The sequence below is a fragment of the Sturnus vulgaris genome, chromosome 11 (genome assembly GCF_052056855.1).
Source record: "Sturnus vulgaris isolate bStuVul1 chromosome 11, bStuVul1.hap1, whole genome shotgun sequence".
NCBI classification, from domain to species: Eukaryota; Metazoa; Chordata; class Aves; order Passeriformes; family Sturnidae; genus Sturnus; species Sturnus vulgaris.
The window spans coordinates 11,748,932-11,767,339 of record NC_142253.1 but is presented as its reverse complement, the minus strand read 5'-3'; the positions used below and the strand labels follow the sequence as shown (position 1 = coordinate 11,767,339).

Below are 18,408 nucleotides of genomic sequence, written 5' to 3'. Positions count from 1 at the left end.
ATGCTTTCTCCATGTAGAACTGAGTAATCTGGGCTGATCTGGCCTAGGAGCCACGCCCTGGTGGGTGTCTGTAGGAGTCAAGACTGAGCTGTGCCCGGGATGTTGGCACTTCCAGGTTGTAGCTGTGGTGGCACTCTGCCATGTAGTGCCTGTTTTATTTGTGTGCTGGGGCAGTCCATGCCTCCAGAAACATGAGCGTCTCACCAGCTCCAGGGATTGAGAGGTTTGCCATATTACTTTTTTTCTTGGTAAACCACAGCTGGGGATGTAAAAGGTGGAGAAGGGAAGCCCATTCAGGAGTCAAGTGTTCCTGCTTGGCAAAGACGCCCATGCTCTGAGCCTTATCAGGGGCTTGGGAAGTGTAACGTGGAATTGGTGCAGAGTCATTAAGCATTTGGCAGCCGAATGCTTTGATACTGGAGGAACTGAAGCTCTAATCTCATTGGCAGGTCTCTTGCTGTTTGAGCTGTATGGGGTGTTTTGTTCCTCCACCAGAGTAGCCTCAGTTCAAGGGAATCCAAACTGGGAAATGTCTGGCATGACAGGAGAGTTCTATCTCAGCTTTTCCTGAGCCTTGAGAAAGATCTTTTTCTGGACTCCCTCTCCTTCTCCCTTCCTGCAGTTTCCACTGTCCAGTGAAGGACAGTGCCAGAGGAGGGAGTTGGAATCATCCCTAGAAGCATCCCAAGTTCACTGTAACTGGAGATGGCCTGGGTGACCTAATAAATCTGTTTCCTGGCTCCATGGACAATGTGAGATTGTTCAGTGGGGCTCTTTGACCAGTTTAGTTTTCAATGGCTTAAGTGTTTTACTTTGCTACTTGGAAGGTTACTTGGGATCCCATTAGTCTGTGCTGATAAATTTAGCCTGGTATATGGATTGGCCTTTGCTCCCTCCCCTTCTGCACAGTCTTACCCTCTCCAAATTAAGTCCCCCTGTTTAAAGCTACTGTAATTGCTGTTACTCCATGACACCTTGGCATTCCATCTGTTGGCTGCTAAAGGAGAGGATTTGGGAAGGGGGATACTGTGCATTGTTGTGTGCACCCTGTGCAAGGCTCTGCATTTCCTGCACAGCACTTCAGTGGCTTGTCTCCACTACACAGAGCTATTCCAGGAATGTAAACTCTAGCAGTGAGCATGGGGAGCGCTCACTAGAGCCCTGTGCTGAGTTCTCCATGTTGTCCTGGTCTCTGCAGGGAGAGCTGCTGGTACCCCCAGTGCAGGGCTGCAGGGCCTGGCAGATGTACAGGGTGGATCTGCCTGTGGAGCAGGCAGCCCCTTTGATATGTGAGATGCTTGTTTGTGATTCGGGTGCTTGCCAAGAGAGGGGCCACAGCAGCCAATTGTCAGAGTTGCCTCACCTGAACTAATTACCCACTCTGGAAAGTACAGTTGATACTCATCATGGGTGCTGAGCCAAGCCTGTCCTGGGGAAGCAGGGAGCTGCAGGGAGGCTTTCACAAAAAGGAGAGGCTTGGAACTGTGCCACTCTTTAGTGCCAGAGAGCTTTTGGGAAAAGAGCCCACAGCCCTCTGGGCCTGCTTCTCTACCTGCTGTCCTGCCAAGGCTGGTGAAAAATGGTGGTGGGAACCATAGGTGAGTGGGGTTTAGAAGACAGGGCAGCAGTCAGCTCTGTGTTGTCTTGTGTTGCTGGAGCCTTGCTCTGCTCAGACCACTGGTGCAGGGCTTGACTGAGGTGTTGGCATGGCTGTGACCAGGGACTTTCTCCCCCATCCAGCCCCTGTATTGTGTGGTTTGCTTAGGAAAGGGATGGTTTCTTCCTGTGAGGAAGTGTCACTCAGTGGGACTGCAGGATTGCCAGGCTGAGGGAGGTACCTGGTGCTTGATATCCTGATCAGGACTCCTGCACTTCACTTTGCCCTTCTGTGCACTGCTGAGACTTCATACACCAGGAGAGAGGATCAGTGAGCAGTAGCATCTGGACACATATCCAGCAATCCTGTTTCCTATTTGGAAAAGGAAATGCCTCGTGTAAAGCTTTAGTGTATTCATTGCGTGGAAAAGCAGTGGACAAAAGGCCCATCCAGGCCTGACTGCCAGCAACAGCCATCCCGGGCTGCTGTGAGGCACGAGGCATGGCGGCAGAAGCTGTCTTTGTCTGCAGAGCTGTGCCTGCAAGGGGTGAGTTGGAGCCCTGAACACCCTCATTAAAAGCTGCTTTACCCCACGCGCCATCCAAAGAGGTTGGATGGTTCTCACTTTTCTATGCAAGTCTCTGCTTTCCTGTCCTTTCCCTTCCTCGGGGCTGTGAGATTTTTAGTGGGGCTGCCAATGCTGAGGTTTGGCTCTGTTGCCCATTCAGACTATCACTGGGGATGCCCAGAAAAGCTACCTGAAGTGTGAGGCATGAGGAAGGATCTGTCCATAAATGGAAAATGGAGCTGCTGGGATGGCAGCCTGGGGAGCTCCCAGCCCTGATCTATGAAAACACGAGATACTTTTTTCTGTACAAAGAAGTGTCAATAGTACCTGTGCTGGATCACCTGCCAGGAGCCCTGGAGACACTTCTCACTGCTCAGTGTCCCACCATCCATTGCTGAGCCTCTGCCACAATCTGGGGTTATTTAAGGCTCCATATCCTGCTTTAGTGTGAGAGCTGTGCAGCAGAGAGCATGAGGACAGTGAAGGAAGTTGAATTAAATGCCTGGAGCAAGGTTTGAGCAAGGCTTAAGATACTGAAACAGGAGCCTTGAAAATCTGAGTGCTGTTCCTGGTTGCACCAAGAGCCTGCAGTGTGACATCGAGCATTCAGGTTTCTGGGCCACTGTGTCAAGGTGGATGCTGACACCAGGTGCAATGCACAGAAATAAAGCTGCTCCCCCTGCACTGCCCTCAGCACACAGCAACTCAGGTCGCTGTAAAGCAGCCCCAGTACTGTGCACTTCTTTCTGCTTTGCATGTGACTTTTATTCAGAGTAGGCACTTGGATAATGCTGTAAACGGAACGTGCTGCTTATCTTTGATTTGTTATATTTAGGGAAGAAGGAGTTGACTCTTCTGGAGGGGATTTTTTTCTTCCTCATTTGAATTTTTAATCTAGGGAACTACAGGATTTAGCAGTGGATGTATTTCAGCTTCAGTAAAGTGCAATCTGAGTTTCTCTGTAGAGCTCAGCATTGTACAGATTCCTGTATACCTGTATACCAAACCCATGGCCCCCGGTTCAGGTCATGTCACTCTTGAGCAAAGCTTGTAGTGATCAAGGAACAGGCTTGGTGCTACCCATGAAACAAGGGTATTATATATCCCACAAGAGGTGGGATTTCCAGGTAGGGATAACTGCCCATGCCTTGGAGTCTCTCACAGGAAGCTTGGTGAAGAGCAGCATGTATCTGTGGCAAGTTCCTGCCTCTGCTCCCCTGGCATGAAGGATGCCCCAGTGTACCAAGAGGCTGTCAGGAGGAGGAGATGGCAGGTGAGTGTGCTTGAGTCCTGGGCATCCCAACTCCACGTGGCAGTTCTGCTTTTTCCACCCCTTCCCCCCACTGGCTGCTTCGAGGCTGGAGGTCCCCGCTGTCCCCGGCTGCTGTCTGCTCTGGTTCTCCTGCTTCCTCTGCTTTGTTTACTGCTGTTCCAGATGTGCAGCACTTGGCAGGAGCCCCTATGACGTGGGAACACAAGTATCTCCTGTTCCTGCCTCGCACGCGCAGCAGTGACTCACAGGTGACCTTGCCCCAGCTCTGCTGAGGGGGATGGAGGATGAGGTCCTCATGGTTCAAGGTGAGTCCTGAAGGTGGTGAGGGGCCAGAGACAGGATGCTGTGCTCTTCCATTCTTGGTGGCAACCCAGAGGGGTGCAGAGGTGCTGGTGACGTGGTTTCTGCAAGGACCTGGAGCTCTTGGGAGCACCTAGTTGTCACTGCTCTGGGAACTCACTATGTGGATGTGGATCATACTCCTATCGCCATTGGGACCCCCACCTGTGCTGCTCAGCCTTCTTCCTGGAGCTCCACAGCATCCTGTCCCACAGCTGTGGGGTCCTTGTGTGGGATGTAGTGTCCATCTGCCTCATGCCATCCTGGTGACACACCCTCCTGCCCGACGGAGATGTGAAATCATCCTGGGGAGGTCTGGGGAAGGGAGGAGTTCCCATGGTGACAGACAGCGATTCACCCGACAGGGCAGGGCGGGTACTTCGTCCTTTTTATTCCTTTCTTCTGGAGTCGGGCACCCAGCCAAAGAGCTGAAGGAGCAATGGCACAGCCTCGCGGGGGAGAGACACAGGGCAAGTCTGGTCTCGTGAACTGCATGAATCCCTCTGCAGCAGTTTCCCCTGCAGCCTGGCTGCTGCCCCACACGTAGGGGTGAGCCTGACCCTTCCTGCAGCGCTGATTCCCTGGATGCTGGCTCCCTGCAGTTTCCTCGCTCTCCTAACAGACTGATAAACAGACTTTAATCCTCCTTCCCGTGGGTCATCGGTCCTGTGTGAAACGTTCAGGGCAGTATCCTGCAGCTGCTGGGGAGCCCACACTGTTTGCCACCATACCCCTGGTATGGGCAAGTGTGCGTAAAAGAGCTTTGTGCTATCCACATGCCTTTATCAGCCCAAGGTCTGCAAAAGCCCCTTACCCAGAGGCTGCAGCACAGCCCAAACTCTCCAGTGGTAAGAACCCCTTCCTGAGCCCCTGCCTATCCCAGGCACGGCCCCTGCCACGCCCGGGTGTGAGCTGTGCCATCCCCTCCCTGGCAGAGCACTGAGGGTCCTGGCAGGGCTGCACGTTTCCTACCAGCCCTCCAGCTGCAGGTGATGCTCCCCACGGCTCTGCCGGGCTCCCCTTGCGCAAGGAGCAGCCAAGCCCCAGCAAGAGGGGGATAGGGGCTCTTTCATGAGTCCTGCCAGAAATCTATATAGAGCTGCAGGTAGTTTTTAGGGGGGTTGGTGCAGGTTGTGCAATACTTGAATAGAGACAGAGAGAAAGCATTGAGCAACCACCCTGTCCTCCCAGCCATCAGGCCTGCATCCCAGATGCAGGAGTGAGGAAGTGAGAGCAGGATCATACAAAAGAGGAGTGAGAGAGGGACAGGCTTTCCCTGGCACAGGGGCTGTGAGAAATCTGGATTTGGAGAGATGAGGTGGGCAAACTCCTTCTTGTGCAGCTCCAGAGTGTGAGTCTCTTGCTGTCACTTGTGAGCACAAGCTGGCTGCTCTGCCAGGACCAGTGGTACCAGTGCCTGTGGGCTGACAGCAAGAGGGACTGAGCATGAAGCATTAGCAACTCATTTCCATGTCTTGGGAAGCCAGTGTCTGCCCACTGTGAGCTGTGGTGCAGCAGCAGGGTCCTAGGACAGCGGTCCAGCATGTCCATCCTTGGGGGTTGGGATAGAGGCCCCTGAGGACTGGCTCCTAGCACTCACAAGGAATAGCCAAGGTATTCCTCTTGGCAACATTCCTCCCTGGGAATACAGCTATCCTGAGCCCCTGCAGCCAGGGAGGCATCTGTTGTTGGCATTGAAAGGAGGAACAAATATACCCAGCCCTGTCAAGCTATGCAAAGCCCCTGCAAGGAGCAGCTTCTTGCAGCACAGCTGGCAACATCCCTGGAACAGCTCTATCTTTCTAGGCCCACATGCTGCCTCTCTGCATTTCCTCCCCCCTCGCTTGGTAGTTGCTGAGAGCTCCTGTTACCACCTTGCTCCCCCCCAGCACTCCATACCACACTGCTGCCTTCTCCTGAGGTTCTCCAGGGTCTGTGGGAGCTCCCATGACTGGGTTAGCCTGCAGCTAGCCTTGTGTCCTTGGGTGCTGCGCTGGGAGCTGGGAAACTGCTGTTTTCCTCAAAAGCTCTACATCAGGCAGCAGAATTGATCCATGTGAAGGGAAGGTGATGCTGCCTTGTCCATCTACCCCTGTACCATCTGCTCCCAGTATGGGTTGGGGAGGAGGGATGGGGCAGCCATGGCTTCATGGTGCTTGTCCCATTCTTATCAGGAGCGGAGATAGTGCAGAGTTTGGGATCTGATGGGCAGCTTGTTCCCACTTGTGACAGGGGCTGCTGTGGTGCTCCTGCAGGTGCCCTGGTTTGGTCTCTGTCCTGGCCTCCTGCAGACACCCCTGCTTGGCTGCTCCAGTCCCCTGAAGCCATGGTGCCCCTGGAAGCCAAATTTGGGGCAGAGGACCTTGCAAGGCCAGGAGCAGTCTCTGCTGTGACAGCCCCCCCAGCACCCAGCAGGGCCTGAGCTGTCCCATCTGCCACACACCTTCTTGGAGGGATGTAAGTGGAGGGCTCTAGGTGCTCAGAGGTGTGGCAGATGATTTCACTTGGTGTTTGCAGATGGCTTCGCTTGGTGTTTGCAGATGATTTCCTGGCTTTCCCCGGCACTGCAGGGAAGCACCAGTGACCTGGCCTTGCCCCGAGCTGCTCTCCCAGGGCCGGCTGAAGGAATGCCACCTTTCACCTCTGCATCTCTCACCTGTCCCGAGGCGCTGGGCTGCCGACAGTTCTGGTCCCTGGGGAGCCCGGCAGAGGCTGGGCAGCACTGGTGGGTGCAGGCGGGCACGGGCTGGCTCAGCAGCCCAGCGTGTTGAGTCATGCTCTGCACACCCCGACCCAGCCCGCACATGCCCCGTGTGTGTGCGACGTGGGCTGGCAGCTCTCCCTCGGCTTCCCTTCATCTCCTCCTCCTGCAGGCATCCGAGAGGAAACCACTCCCTCTGCTCTGCCAGTCCCTGCTCTTGCAATGGGTCCCTGGGTCTCCCTTTGTGCACCCCAAGCCCGGCTGTGCCCCAGGCGCTGCCAGCCACTGCCTGCTGCTGCCTGCAAACCCTGCAGTCAGGACTGGGCTGGGAGCACCTCAGTCCTCATAACCCCAAGGCAGTGAATTTTTATCTGCCCTACAAAGAAGCAGGAGTTTCCTTTCTGTAGCTGCTGGCTGGGGCATCTCTGGGGCATAAGTACCCAATGGGACTGTCAGCTTGAGGAAAAGCAGCACTGGTCCCATGCAGAGGTGCTGGGGGAGCTTTGCTGCACCTGGTCCCTGCATTCCTACCATCTCCTACATGCCCATTCCCAAGGGCAAGGCATGTTGATTTTACGGAGCCCAGATATAGCTGCAAGTGGAGACTGCAGGGCCAGGAGTGAAGGGGAGCAGCTCATGCCTCAGCCAGTTGAGAAGCTGGATTCCTGCAGAAGAGCCAGACTCTGTGTGTGGCCACCTGCAGCATGGGACACTCCAGCCCCTGCCTGCATTCTGCTTATGCCTTCCCCCGGGTTCCTGATACCCAGCCCCAGCCCCTGTGCAGCTTCTCTGAGTATCCTCAGCATCACCCAAACCCCAGCCACAGGATGCAGCTGAGAGCAGCTTTTTAGCTAGGGACTCTAGAGCCCCATTCAGTGTTGCTGGCTCCTTATCCTGCTTCCATCATCCCCATTGTCACCTTCCCTTTCTGGCATGCTGGCCCCATGCCGCTGTAAAGCACTGCCAGCTCTTGGCAGAGCCCTGGTGCTGCCTGGCTCTCCTCTCGCTTCCCTGAGAAGCAGCCTGGCCTTTGAGATCACACTGACCACGGCTGCCTTATTCTGCACTACTTGGTTAAGGGGAGGGTCGCATCCCCGTGGTGTCACTGTTCCCTCCTGACCCCATTTTGCATGGCCAGCAGGGCCTGGCAGCAGTCCAGCACAGGTTCGTGCAATGCTGATGTGTGGCTGTGCTGGCAGCAGCCTCCAGACACAACAGTTTACAGGCAGGAAAAACTTTCCATCCCTCCACAGCAGTTATGGGAGAGCTGGGACCTGCACCCACACCATGGGGAGCCCTGGTGTGGGGACACTGCCAGCTCAGCCTGACCCCACAGAGGGACCACTTGCCTCCATCATCTTTCAGTCACCAGACTGCTCCTGCCTCCACAGCAGTGAAGGTCCCTCCATAACTGGGGGCATCCCCTTCATTTCGGGCATCCTAAGATCTGCTGGCAGAGAGGGCAGCTCATTGGTCACAACTTCATCCTGATGTCATACTTTGATTCCTTTTGCCACAGGGATGTGGCCTTGGGCAGCAGCAGGATGGAGGGTGCTCTAAGCTGTCCCCTCTGGCACAGAGGAGCTGGGAGCCTTGTGTCTGTTTATTTTGTGAAGTGTAGCCTGGAAGACTGGCATGGCTTTTTCCCACCCCAGGCCCACCAGGGGAGATCAGCAGGAGATAAGGGCTGACCATTTCCTACCCTGGTCTATTTCGTGGTCTCTTGGGTTGCTGGGTTGTCCCATGGAGTGGCACAAGTGCTCCCCAAGGTTGCATTGAGTCCCCCTGTCCCTCTGGGCTCTCCCTGAGCTGACTGGTGATAGTGGCCAGGGGTCCTGGGCCCCTTTCCAGGGGTGTTGGGCTGGGTGGCTGAGTGCCACATTAGGGAGCTGGCGGTGGCTGCTGCTGGAACACATTCCTGGAGCGTGTCCCAACTAGCCCCTGTGGCAGACAAGGCTCCCCCTCCAGGCTCTGGCCAGCTCCTCTACTCCTCACCTGCCTCAGCAGTAGCCCCCTGCTGCTCCTCTCCCCAGTGTAAAAGTGCTGTGAGAGGTGGCTTCTCCCTCCCAGCAGCCCCAAAACTGTTCCATGCATCCCCACTAGCTGGGGATGCCTTTGTTGTACTGGAGTGAGGAGCACTGCAGGTCCACAGTAGGGCCAGAAAACTAAAATCCTGTGAGGGTTGTGCTGAATCCCAGCCCATGTCAGATCAGCACCAGAGGCAGTGGCTGTGGTGGGTGGAGCGGGTGGGCAGAGGATGGGGGCAACAAGCCCCACAGCACCACGAGTGCAGCAGGCTCTGTGTCTCACCATGATGTGTGACTCATCCCGTCCCAGAGAGCTAAACCCTCACCTGGGGCTGAAGATTTCTTTCTTGTTTCCCACAAAGGCAGTAGTGAGGCCTCATGCCTGGCAAGCATGGGCAGGGAGAGGCTCAGCTCCTGTGCTTCCCTTGTGCACACTCAAACTGGGGGGCTCCTTCTCTGGGGGTGGCATGGCCCCTGTGAGGCTCAGGGTTGGTGCTTCCCTGGGCAGTGCCCTGCAAAGACCAGCCTTGTGGAGGTGTCCTGGAATGTCTCTTGATCTGGCCAGAGGTTGAGTATCATTTGGGAAGCAGGTTGGCATGCACAGGTGAGGAGCTGGGGTCAGGGTCAGCCCTACAAAGTTTGATCAGTGTCAGTGGAATCAGCAGGCTCTGGGGCGGAGCCAGGTGGAAGATGGGGAGCCCCAAGTCTGGGCTGTGGAAATCACTAGTGGCTGGGCTGCCAGCCTTCCAGGCTTTGAGAAGAGCTTAGAGTCTTTCGGGATGTTCCCGGAGGGACTGGCGTGCAGCGGCGCGGGGGTGCCCGTGAGTCACTCACACCTGGCGCTCTCCATCTGCACAGGCAGGACCGTCCCGCGCCGGGGGCCGCAGATTCCTTCCCTGGTCCTGGTATGCAGAGGGAAGCTGGGAAACACCGCGGAGGTGGAGACACTCTGGTTTGGGGGACCCGGCACCCCTGTGTGCCCCACTCCAGTGCACATGTAAGGGGAATGCTGCTGGCAAGATGGTCAAGATGTTGCCGGGCTCTCCATGGGCGACTGGGGTTTGGGGACCACCCCAAAGCAGTGCCTACCCCAGTGCTGGGGGCCGAGGTGGTGGGCAGAGCCTCTGGCATGGCTGTGAAATGTCGCTGCCCCGGTGCCGCTGTCTACGGTGCCCGCTGGGCGATGCTCGCCCCGGCGCTGCCCCCGTTCACCGGGTGACCCCCAGCCGCCCGTGCCCTGTCGCCGGCACCGCGCTGTGGGGCTGCTCCACCAGCTCCGGGCCCGGGGCCAGCCACAGAGCCCTTGGCAGGCCCCTCCGCTCCCTGTTTAACGAAGCCCCTTGTCTAATTGGGACAGGCCGCCCTGTCTTCATTAAACGGGCTCTGGCGGGAGGAGGGTTTAGGGATGGTCCTGACCTGAGGATGCTGGTGGACTCACGGCCGGACTCACAGGGCTGGGGCGGGCAGGGGGAAACCTGTGGCCACGGCAAACTTCGGAACCCGCCCACCAGGTTTGGAGGCCAGGGCTGGGGTCTAAGGAGAGGAAGGCTAATGAAGAGGAGGGGATTCACTGCTTGCTGTGCCTTTAAGAAGAGCGAGGGCATCGCCGCTCCTCCCCTGCCTGGGAACAGCTTGTGCCTGGGAAAGTTGCCTGCAGCCGACCCTGGAGCATCTTTGCTTGGTGGCCGGTGGCCCTGTCCTGGGCCCCCAGCTGTGAGGTGGCCCTGGGCCCCAGAAATCCCCACTGTTGCTCCCCTTGCTGCCAACAAGAAGATGCTCCTGGACCTGACCATTGCTCTACCAGGAGCCGGAGGGGAGCCCCTGGGCCAGTGGCCAGGAGGGCACAGGTATGTGAGGTGCTGGGGACAGGGGACTGTGGGCTGACCATGGGGACAGGATAGGTGGCATGGGGTGCATGGCAGGTTCCTTGAGCCAGAGTCAACCCCAGGTGAGCACGGGCACCAGTGGGGAGGATGAGGTGCTATGTGATGTGCCCCAAGGAGCAGTGTGGTCCCACAGGTGCCCTGGGGGTCAGGAGCACCCTGAGGGTCAAGGGTGCACCCTGGACTGAGGAGGAGCCTCAGGAGACTGTTCCACCAGTCACAGGATGGGCAGGAAGTGAGACCAGAGCAACATGAGGTCCCTGCCTGCCTTGCTGGGCATCTTCTCCCTTTTGCCTCCTCCCAGCAACTGCAGCCACATCAGCAGTGGCTTTCCAGCAAGTTTCTCCAGCTCTGGGGTAGGTCTCAGCCACAAGGCTGCTGTGGGATAGTGTTTTGAGCAGGGCAAGATGATGTTCCCACAGCTGACTCCAGTGCAGTCCCTGTACTAGAACCATGGGTGCTAGGGCCTCACATGATGGGTACCCCCGAGCTGTGTGTGCAGGAAAGATCCTGGATGAGGCTTGGGTGTCCTGCAGCCTCGTGGGAGCTGTGCTGGCAGGGGGACAGGCCTTCACCACCAGTGTCCTTCCCAGGGCTAGTGCTCAGAGCCAGGCTTTAACCCAGATGGTGCAAGGGGCTCAAGTCAGTCCCTGTGGCAGTTCCATCCAGCTCTGCCTGGGGACAAGCCTCAGGTCTCAGCACACATTCCCCTGAGATGGACGGATGGATGGATGGATGGATGGATGGATGGATGGATGGATGGATGGATGGATGGATGGATGGATGGATGGAAGGAAGGAAGTCGGTGGCTAGCTCCTGGCTGGCAGGTGCCAGAGCTGCTCACCGTCCTGGAAGATGCAGATACTGGAGGGAAAATTGCCTTGAGCCTTAACTGGACCCCACTCAGCCCCTCATGGAGGTCTCGGTGGCAAATCCAGCAGCAACCGTTCCTGGGTGTCCCGCCTTCTCCTGCTCCATCCCCATCCCGGAGCCGCTGTGCGTAGTGCAGCCGCGGGGCAGCCCGGGGTGGCACTCGAGCGGTCAGAGCCTGAGGAGCGGCTTTCTTTCCTTCCTTCCCTCTCAGGGGAGAGGCTGGGAAAAGCCCTTTGGGAGGCCGGGCTGGGCGGGGGCCGCGCCGCTCCGCTCCCCCCGGACCGTGCTCCGGGCCGCCCTCCATAAAGGGGCGGGAGCGCCGGGGGCCGGTGCGCGCCGGCACCGCCTGCGCCCGGCACGGCTCGGCACGGCTCGGCACGGATCAGCGCGGAGCGGTGCGGGACGGAGCGGCCCCGCGGGGGCAGTGGGTGAGCGCGGAGCTGGGGCAGGGGTCCCGCCGCGGGTTGGGGGCTCAGCGGGGCAGGACCGAGCATCCGTGCGAGCACCCGTGGGCACTCGCTCACCCTCCCGTGGCGGGGCTCGCACCGCCTGGGCCGGGCTGTGCTTGGGCTGGGAGCCGGCGTAGCCATCGAGGGGGTGTCGGGCCAGGTGCCCTCCGCCGCCATGGCTGGCAGACAGGGCTGCCCACGCCGGCTTCCCGCTGCCCTAGAGCACCTTCCTGGGGCGGGAGGAGCCCCTGCGGGCGAGGGGACCAGGTGAAGCACGGCCGGGGTGCGCTGCTGCCGATGCTGTGGCGCGGGGCAGGGGAAGGGGTGGCGGAGGCAGAAGCCGGGCTGAAGTCGGGCTGTAGCCCTGTATCCCCCGCACCGTGGACAGCCCCACCGGCTACTCACGGGCCAGCTGCTGCCCGCCTGCCCCGGCCCGAAGCGGGGCTCTCCCCGCTCCGTGGGGTGCCTGGGATGGTTCTGGCATCCTGCCTTCCTAACGCTCCCAGGCGTTCTGGCACGGCTGGTGCTGGGAACCTCCCGGACGGCTGTCCCCCAGGCTTGGGGCTAGTGTAAGATCGTGGTGGCAGCATCCTATCCTGCAGGCTCCCACGATGAGCAGCCAACTCCTGCTCCTGGCTGTGCTCCCAGCACTCCTGGGTCCTCCAGCTGCCGTGGCACAGAAGAGGAGCCAAGGTGGGTGCTGAGCATTGTGCAGAGAGGTGCATACGGTGGGTGGGACAATAAGAGGGTTTCAGCACCAATGTGCCACAGTGCCAGTCTGTGCCCTGAGTGCTGTCACTGCTCCGCAGCAGTGTGCGAGGATGTGCTGCAGGCTGACATCGCCTTCCTGGTGGATGGCTCATCCAGCATCGGAAGGAACAACTTCCGTGCTGTCCGCACCTTCATGGACGAGCTGGTGGCGCCCTTTGTGCAGGTGGTGGGTGAGAAGGCAGTGCGCTTTGCCGTGGCACAGTACAGTGATGATCCACGGTGAGCCCAAGGGAGGGGGCATGTGGGGTGCAGGGTGGCAGGGCTGGGAAGTGACAGTGTCCCCCTGCATCCCCAGAGTGGAGTTCCCATTCTCCCAGCACACAGATGGTGCAAGCGTCCGGAGGGCCATCCAGCAGCTGAGCTACAAGAGTGGCAACACGCGGACAGGCGCTGGCTTCCGCTACATTGCTGACAACTTCTTCGGCCCCACGCAGCGCCGGCCTGGGGTCCCCCAGGTATGTACAGAGCAGTGGCCCTGGCAATGTGGGGAGAAGTGTCAGGTCCATGGGCCTCATGCTGGATCCCACAGTTCTTTCCTGGCCCCGCAGATCTGCATTCTCATCACGGATGGCAAGTCCCAGGATGATGCTGAGGGGCCAGCAGCAAAGCTGAAGAACCAGGGCATCAAGGTCTTTGCCGTGGGTGAGTGAGGCTTCTCCACCATGTGAAAGAGTCTTCTGCTTGGTTCAGGTTCCTCCCTCACCCATCATCTCCCTCTGTCGCAGGTATTAAGAATGCTGACCACAAAGAGCTGATCCGTGTGGCCTCAACACCTACTGAGGCCTTCTTCTTCTACGTTGGTGATTTCAAGCTGCTGGACACGCTGGTGCCACTGATGACACGCAGGGTGTGCACGAGTGTTGGGGGCACCCTGCGCCTGCTGGGTATGGCCCCCTATCCTCCTCCCTGAGGGGCACAGGTGCTGACAGTGCTGGGTGACAGAGCATGCACCCCTAGCATCTGTCCCGCCCCCAAAATGACCTCCTGGCTATCCCATCCCATTGGGCACACATCTGTGTTGCCCCAGCAAGATCTCCCCTCTGCTTCATGCACCGTGGAGCCATCAGCCCCTGTGCTACCCCACAGATGGGCCAAGCCACACTGGCCCCTCCAACCTGGAGATCCCAGAGGGGGGCCTCGACCATCTGCGGATCCGCTGGAGAGCAGCCAGTGGTCCCATCACTGGCTACCGAGTGCAGTATGTGCCACTGACAGGGCTAGGGCAGCCCATCATGGCAGAGAGGCAGGAGGTGAGTGCCCCTACATGACTTCTCAGAGTTCCTGGGGGTTCCTGGTGCCTCCATGTGTGACCTGGGGAAGATGAGGGGGTGACATTGTTCTTGTCCAGGTGAGCGTGGGACCACGGGAGACAAGCACTGTTTTACGGGGACTGCGTGTTGGGACAGAGTACCTGGTCACTGTCACTGCCCAGTATGCCAACAGCATCGGCGAGTCAGTGTCTGGCCGAGCACGAACCCGTGAGTGTCCATGTCCGTAGGGACAGGGGTGAGTGCAGCATTGGGTGCCCACAGCATATGGGGCTGGGCACTCATCCCTGCTTCTGTGTGCCTCCAGAAAGCCGTGCTGGCTCCATTCTGGATTTTCGCGTGGTGGAGACTGGACCAACCTTTCTGCGGCTGGCCTGGCGGCCTGGCCCTGAGCCCCCCGAGGGCTACAGCCTCAGCTATGCTGTGCAAGGTGAGGAGATGGTCCCTTCGAGGGCCGGTGCTGCCTTTGTGCAGCCCCCAGGCAGAGGGATGCATAGATGAGTGTTAATGCAGGGATACGTGCCCAGAGTGCTGTGGGTGTGTATCCACCCACCTTCTCCACGGCAGCCGGCACGCGTGCACTGGGTGTGGGGCGCGTGTGTGTGCGGAGGCGTGGAGGCAGCCTGTGTATTCCTGCACCCGGAGGGCTTCATGTGCACGGCTCAGGGTGTGTGCTTGGGCTTGCACAATGGCTGGGGGCCTGGCTTGTGCCCCTATGGCTGCTGCACATGGGGGGCAGGCAGCAGACCCCCGTCCCAGCCAGGGATCGGGCTGGAGCCACACACCTGGCAGCCCCACCCTGGCCTCAGGTGCTCCAAGGGGTGCCCCTGGCCCATGTCCCAGCCTCTTCCCGGTGCTCCCCACCCCTGGCACTGACTGGCATCCTCAGGGCAGGGTGCAGGCTCATAGACACCCCTTCCCTGCTGGGCCTGGCGTGTGCCATGTCCCTGTGCCCCCCACACCCCTCCAGGAGCACCTCAAAGGGAGGAGAAGAGCCTGACGGCCAGCGCACAATCGGCCACGCTCAGCAACCTGCAGCCCGACACCGAGTACGTGGTGATGCTCCGGCCCCGCTATGCACAGCAGCCCGCTGTCCCTGCCACCCTCACCGCCCGGACACGTAAGTGCTGTGCCCAGCCCTGGGCCCTGCTGGGGTTAGGATTGGGTTCCCAGCACAGGGATACTCCCTTCCTGTCATTGTGCCCCATTGGGATGGGGCTGCCTGGCCCATTGCTGCCTGTGGGGGGTGGTGTGGGGATGCAGGTGAGCATGGCTACAAGGTGATGTTCTGAGCCCCAAAAGTTGCTTCCAGGGCAGGATGCAGCACTGTGAGCTCCCGATTTCCTTTGCAGCCTTCTGGGAGTGTTTCCTCCCATGACGTAAAAAATGTTGACTGAAAAAATGCGGGTTTGAGTACAGTGCTCTGTGGGAGGAAAATGTGGTTTCCACCGGGGCAGAGGCTGTTGTAAAGCATCTCGGGGTAGGAGTGGGGATGAGGCTACAGGGCAACTCCTTTGCAAGCATCAGATTTTGGCAAACCAATTCCTTCAGCTGCCCCAGGCAGTCTTAACCCACAGAAAGTATTTAAGGCATTAAGAGGAAGACATTTGAGCTCCATTTTGCATGAGTTTGATGCTTTGAAGGAGCCACCTGAGTGCGGGCTGCACTCAGTGATCTCAATGTGGTTAGCATCCGTGAGCAAGGGCAAGGGACCTTCCTGGAGATGGTGATTTGCAGGTGGAGGTGCTTCCTGCTGTCCCCTGCCCCATTCTTATGTGGGAGAGGGACTGTCACCTCACTTCCACAGGACACCTGGTGGGTGTGCAGCACCTGACAGTCCACAACGTGTCAGCACAGAGTATGCTGCTGGCCTGGCAATCTGTCAGTGGTGCTACTGGCTACCGGCTCTCCTGGGCAACCCGCACAGGTAGGTGCCTCTCCCAGAGCTTGTGCCCCTTCTGCTGGTGGCTCCGTGAGGAAGGACAGGAGGGAGCTGGTGGCACCTGCTGCCTGAACTCCCCAAGGGACTGCTGCACTGGCTCCCACAGGGCAGGACAGGCACAGGGTGGACCTGGATGCTGGGCAGACGTCGCACGCATTGGTGGGGCTGCAGCCCAACACCGACTATGTGGTGACAGTGGCCCCACTCTTCAGGCAGCTGGAGGGGCCCACAGCCACTGTGCGGCAGAGGACAGGTAGGTGTTGGGTACAGGTGATGCCATCCTGCTGCTGTGCATGGAAGGAGGCAAGGACCAGCCCTCATAGCCCCTACCCTGCCATGTGCAGGGACCAGAGACATGGGCTAGGTGGCTGGCAGCAGAGTGGTACAAGGTACTCTGGACCATGGGGTCCCTCTTGCAGAGGCAGGTACAGATCAGACACTGCAGACCAACATCCTGGGCCCCACATCCATCCAGGTGCTCTGGACCAGTGCCCGTGATGCTCGTGGCTACCGTCTGGAGTGGAAAAGAGCCACAGGTGGGCTCGGGGTGCCTGTTGCCCCTGTTGGGCCCTCCATGCCAGCAGCTGGCCGTGATCCTTCCCTTCCTGCAGGACCAGAGCCCCCCAGAACGGTGTCTCTCCCCAGCAACACCAATACTTACCAGCTGACGGGGCTGAAGCCAGGCACTGAGTACCGCATCACCCTCTACACACTCTACGATGGTGGGGAGGTGGCCACTCCTGTCACCACCTTTCAGACAGGTGAGTGCTGCTGTGGGTTCCCTGAGTTGTCTCCCACCATTCCAAGCCTTTGGCATGGAGGAATGTCCCACTGGGCATTGTTCAGCCTGAGGACTGCCTTGGCCATGAGACCCCCCAGCTGTCTGGTCACAGCCCAGGATGAGTATGGGGGTCGTGCTGTCCAGGTTGTGCCACTCCAGTTGTGCCTCACATTTCCCCTCACAGGCATGGAGGCACCCCTGAGTGCTGTGTCAGACCTGCGGCTCGTTGAGGAATCAGGCAGGCGGGTACGGCTGAGCTGGACGGGTGTCCCTGGTGCCACTGAATACAAAGTGGTGGTGCGCAACAACCAGGGTGAGTCTGTGGGCAGGGGCACGGGTGGCACCTGGGGGATCCTGACCAGCTGACACTGAGTGACCACACTGCCCTGCTCCTGGCAGATGGCACGGAGAGGACGAGACGCATCCCAGGCAGCCAGACAGGGCTGGAGCTTGGTGACCTCCGGGAGGGCATCGCCTACCTGGTGCGTGTTTCGGCACTAGCAGGCACTCAGGAGGGCAATGCTGCCACGCTCACCATCCGCCTCAGTAAGTCCACATCAGGGTTTGGTGCCAGGAGTTCTGGTACTTTATGTTCCCACATCTGTCCTCTATCCCCTGGCAACTCCTTAGGGTGGCAGCTTGGCTGTGGGGTCCCTTTGGACTCCCCAAGGTGACACTGTGGTGCTATGGGGTGGTGCAGAGTATCCAGAGGTGGGCAGCATTTCGGAGCTGCGGGTGATGGAGGCTGGTCCCAGTCAGCTGCGGGTCACCTGGCGAGGGCTACCAGGTGCCGGGGGCTACCTGCTGACATGGCAAGGCACTGATGGTGAGTGTATGGACCATGGGATGCTGTGGCAGCAGTGCTGGAGCCCTTCCTATCCCAGATATCTTTTAGGTCTGAAGAAATCCCGCTTCCTCCCTGCTGATCCCACCTCCTTCACCATCGAGGGGCTGCAGGCCAACGTTGTCTACACCGTCAGTGTCTCAGCCATTGTGGATGGCCGTGAGGGCAGCCCTGTCACTGCCACGGGACGGATAGGTGAAGTAACCCCTGCCTGACAGTGTTGTCTGGTGCCATTTGCTGTGAACCTGGGTGACAGTGGCCCTCTTGGTGTCACAGTGCCAGAGCAGGTGGGGAAGGTGACCCAGCTGGAGGTGCAGGCATCCAGGAGCAACGTTGCCCGTGTCACTTGGGTCGGTGTGCCGGGAGCCACTGCCTACCGTGTGGTGTGGAGCCGCAGGGACGGTACTGTGGGACAGGGATGGGGGTGGGCTGTGAGGGCAGCAGGGTGGGAGGCCTGATGCCACAGTCCTTGGCAGGGGGTTCGGAGAATAGCCAGCGAGTTCCTGGCCACACCAACTCCTTTGACATCCCCAACCTGGAGGGAGGCGTCTCCTACACTGTGAAGGTGACAGCACTCATTGGCAACCGGGAAGGCAACCCTGTCTCTGTTGTCGTCACCACCCGTGAGTGTTGGGGCAGAGGGCATCACCGCAGGGTGGCACTGGGCACACTTGTCCCTAATGCCTGCCCCTCTGCTCCACAGCGGAGGCAGCGCCCCTACGCTCTATCAGCGGCTTCCAGGTGACCGAGGCCTCGGAGCACCGCCTGCGCCTGACCTGGCTGCCAATGCCTGGCAGCACGGGGTACCGTCTATTCTGGCGCCTGGCTGAAGGTGAGCATAGCTGGCTGGCACCCTTGCATCCCTGCCAGCCCCCATCCTCACCCCTCTCTGCCCCTGCCAGGGGGGTCCCAGCATAGCCAGCAGCTCCCAGCCACCTCCAGCTCTTATGTTCTGTCGGGACTGGAACCGGGCCGGCGCTACCAGATCAGCATCACCAGCCTGGCTGGCAGCCGAGAGAGTGAGCCAGCCACCATCACTGCCATCACCAGTAAGGGACTGCCTGGGGCCAAGGCAGCATGAGCCCCCAGGCA

At 59.1% G+C, this 18,408-nt stretch overlaps 1 protein-coding gene across 1 annotated transcript in view; it reads left to right on the top strand.

Moving 5' to 3' along the window:
* The first annotated feature begins 12,306 nt into the window (after positions 1 to 12,306).
* COL7A1 (collagen type VII alpha 1 chain) overlaps positions 12,307 to 18,408 on the top strand; it is a 28,891-nt gene continuing 22,789 nt past the window's right edge. Inside the window, 21 exon segments of the mRNA XM_088171767.1 lie at positions 12,307 to 12,403; positions 12,520 to 12,700; positions 12,777 to 12,936; positions 13,030 to 13,123; positions 13,207 to 13,365; positions 13,568 to 13,731; positions 13,830 to 13,959; positions 14,057 to 14,179; positions 14,720 to 14,869; positions 15,557 to 15,676; positions 15,798 to 15,944; positions 16,111 to 16,227; positions 16,303 to 16,452; positions 16,657 to 16,785; positions 16,872 to 17,018; positions 17,173 to 17,298; positions 17,368 to 17,511; positions 17,593 to 17,718; positions 17,793 to 17,939; positions 18,020 to 18,148; positions 18,219 to 18,365. Coding sequence (XP_088027893.1) covers positions 12,322 to 12,403; positions 12,520 to 12,700; positions 12,777 to 12,936; positions 13,030 to 13,123; positions 13,207 to 13,365; positions 13,568 to 13,731; positions 13,830 to 13,959; positions 14,057 to 14,179; positions 14,720 to 14,869; positions 15,557 to 15,676; positions 15,798 to 15,944; positions 16,111 to 16,227; positions 16,303 to 16,452; positions 16,657 to 16,785; positions 16,872 to 17,018; positions 17,173 to 17,298; positions 17,368 to 17,511; positions 17,593 to 17,718; positions 17,793 to 17,939; positions 18,020 to 18,148; positions 18,219 to 18,365 — 2,872 coding nt within the window. The 5' untranslated portion in view covers positions 12,307 to 12,321.